The following is a 1194-nucleotide window of genomic DNA, read 5'->3' on the forward strand; positions in this document are numbered from 1 at the left end:
AAAAGCAAAAGTGAAAAATAAAATGATGAGCTAAATTAACAAAGAAAGAACAAAAAAAAGCAAGCACAAGAAAAAGAAAAAGAAAAATGAGCTTTATTCTTTTTAATTAGTTTTTATAATTAAAAATATCACAATCCAAAACAAATAAACTGTTTTTACCCAAGGAAAAGTGTCAAATTTGAGAGATTAATGCATTTTGCTAAAGCAGAACCTAAGCTTGATGCACCCATTGCACCAATTTAATTTTCCCTTTTTAAATATTGAAGAAAAAATATATCATTAAATAGTTAATTAGAAGGAAAAAATGAAGAAAAAATATGAAATAATAAGATTAATTAATTAATAATAAAAGCAAAAGTTGAAAATAAAATGATGAGGTAAATTAACAAAGAAAGAACAAAAAAAAGCAAGCACAAGAAAAAGAAAAAGAAAAATGAGCTTTATTCTTTTTAATTAGTTTTTATAATTAAATATATCACAATCCAAAACAAATAAACTGTTTTTACCCAAGGAAAAGTGTCAAATTTGAGAGATTAATGCAGTTTGCTAAAGCAGAACCTAAGTCTAATGCACCTTTATCACCAATTTAATTGTAACTTTTTAAATATTGAAGAAAAAATATATCATTAAATAGTTAATTAGAAGGAAAAATGAAGAAAAAATATGAAATAATAAGATTAATTAATTAATAATAAAATCAAAAGTTGAAAAAAAAATGATGAGCTAAATTAACAAAGAAAGAACAAAAAAAAGCAAGCACAATAAAAAGTAAAAGAAAAAAGAGCTTTATTTTTTTTAATTAGTTTTTATAATTAAAAAAAATACAATCCAAAACAAATAAACTGTTTTTACAAAAGGTTAAGTGTCAAATTTGAGAGATTAATGCATTTTGCTAAAGCAGAACCTAAGTCTAATGCACCCATTGCACCAATTTAATTGTTTCTTTTTAAATATTGAAGAAAAAATATATCATTAAATAGTTAATTAGAAGGAAAAAATGAAGAAAAAATATGAAATAATAAGATTAATTAATTAATAATAAAATCAAAAGTTGAAAATTAAATGATGAGCTAAATTAACAAAGAAAGAACAAAAAAAAAGCAAGCACAATAAAAAGAAAAAGAAAAATGAGCTTTATTCTTTTTAATTAGTTTTTATAATTAAATATATCACAATCCAAAACAAATAAACTGT

The 1194-nt window shown here is 21.2% G+C and overlaps 1 protein-coding gene across 1 annotated transcript; it reads right to left on the reverse strand. All coding sequences in view use genetic code 6, as the record gives it.

The window, feature by feature from the left end:
• Window positions 1-128: 128 nt before the first annotated feature.
• TTHERM_002653484 (hypothetical protein) lies at window positions 129-923 on the reverse strand (the record flags this gene model as incomplete). Its single annotated transcript, XM_012795199.1, has 3 exons — window positions 129-249; window positions 507-596; window positions 853-923. The coding sequence occupies 3 exons, from the start codon at window positions 921-923 to the stop codon at window positions 129-131; spliced, it is 282 nt and encodes a 93-aa protein (XP_012650653.1).
• Window positions 924-1194: the final 271 nt, after the last annotated feature.

Source organism: Tetrahymena thermophila, assembly GCF_000189635.1.
Source record: "Tetrahymena thermophila SB210 genomic scaffold scf_8255086, whole genome shotgun sequence".
In the NCBI taxonomy this organism is placed as follows: domain Eukaryota; phylum Ciliophora; class Oligohymenophorea; order Hymenostomatida; family Tetrahymenidae; genus Tetrahymena; species Tetrahymena thermophila.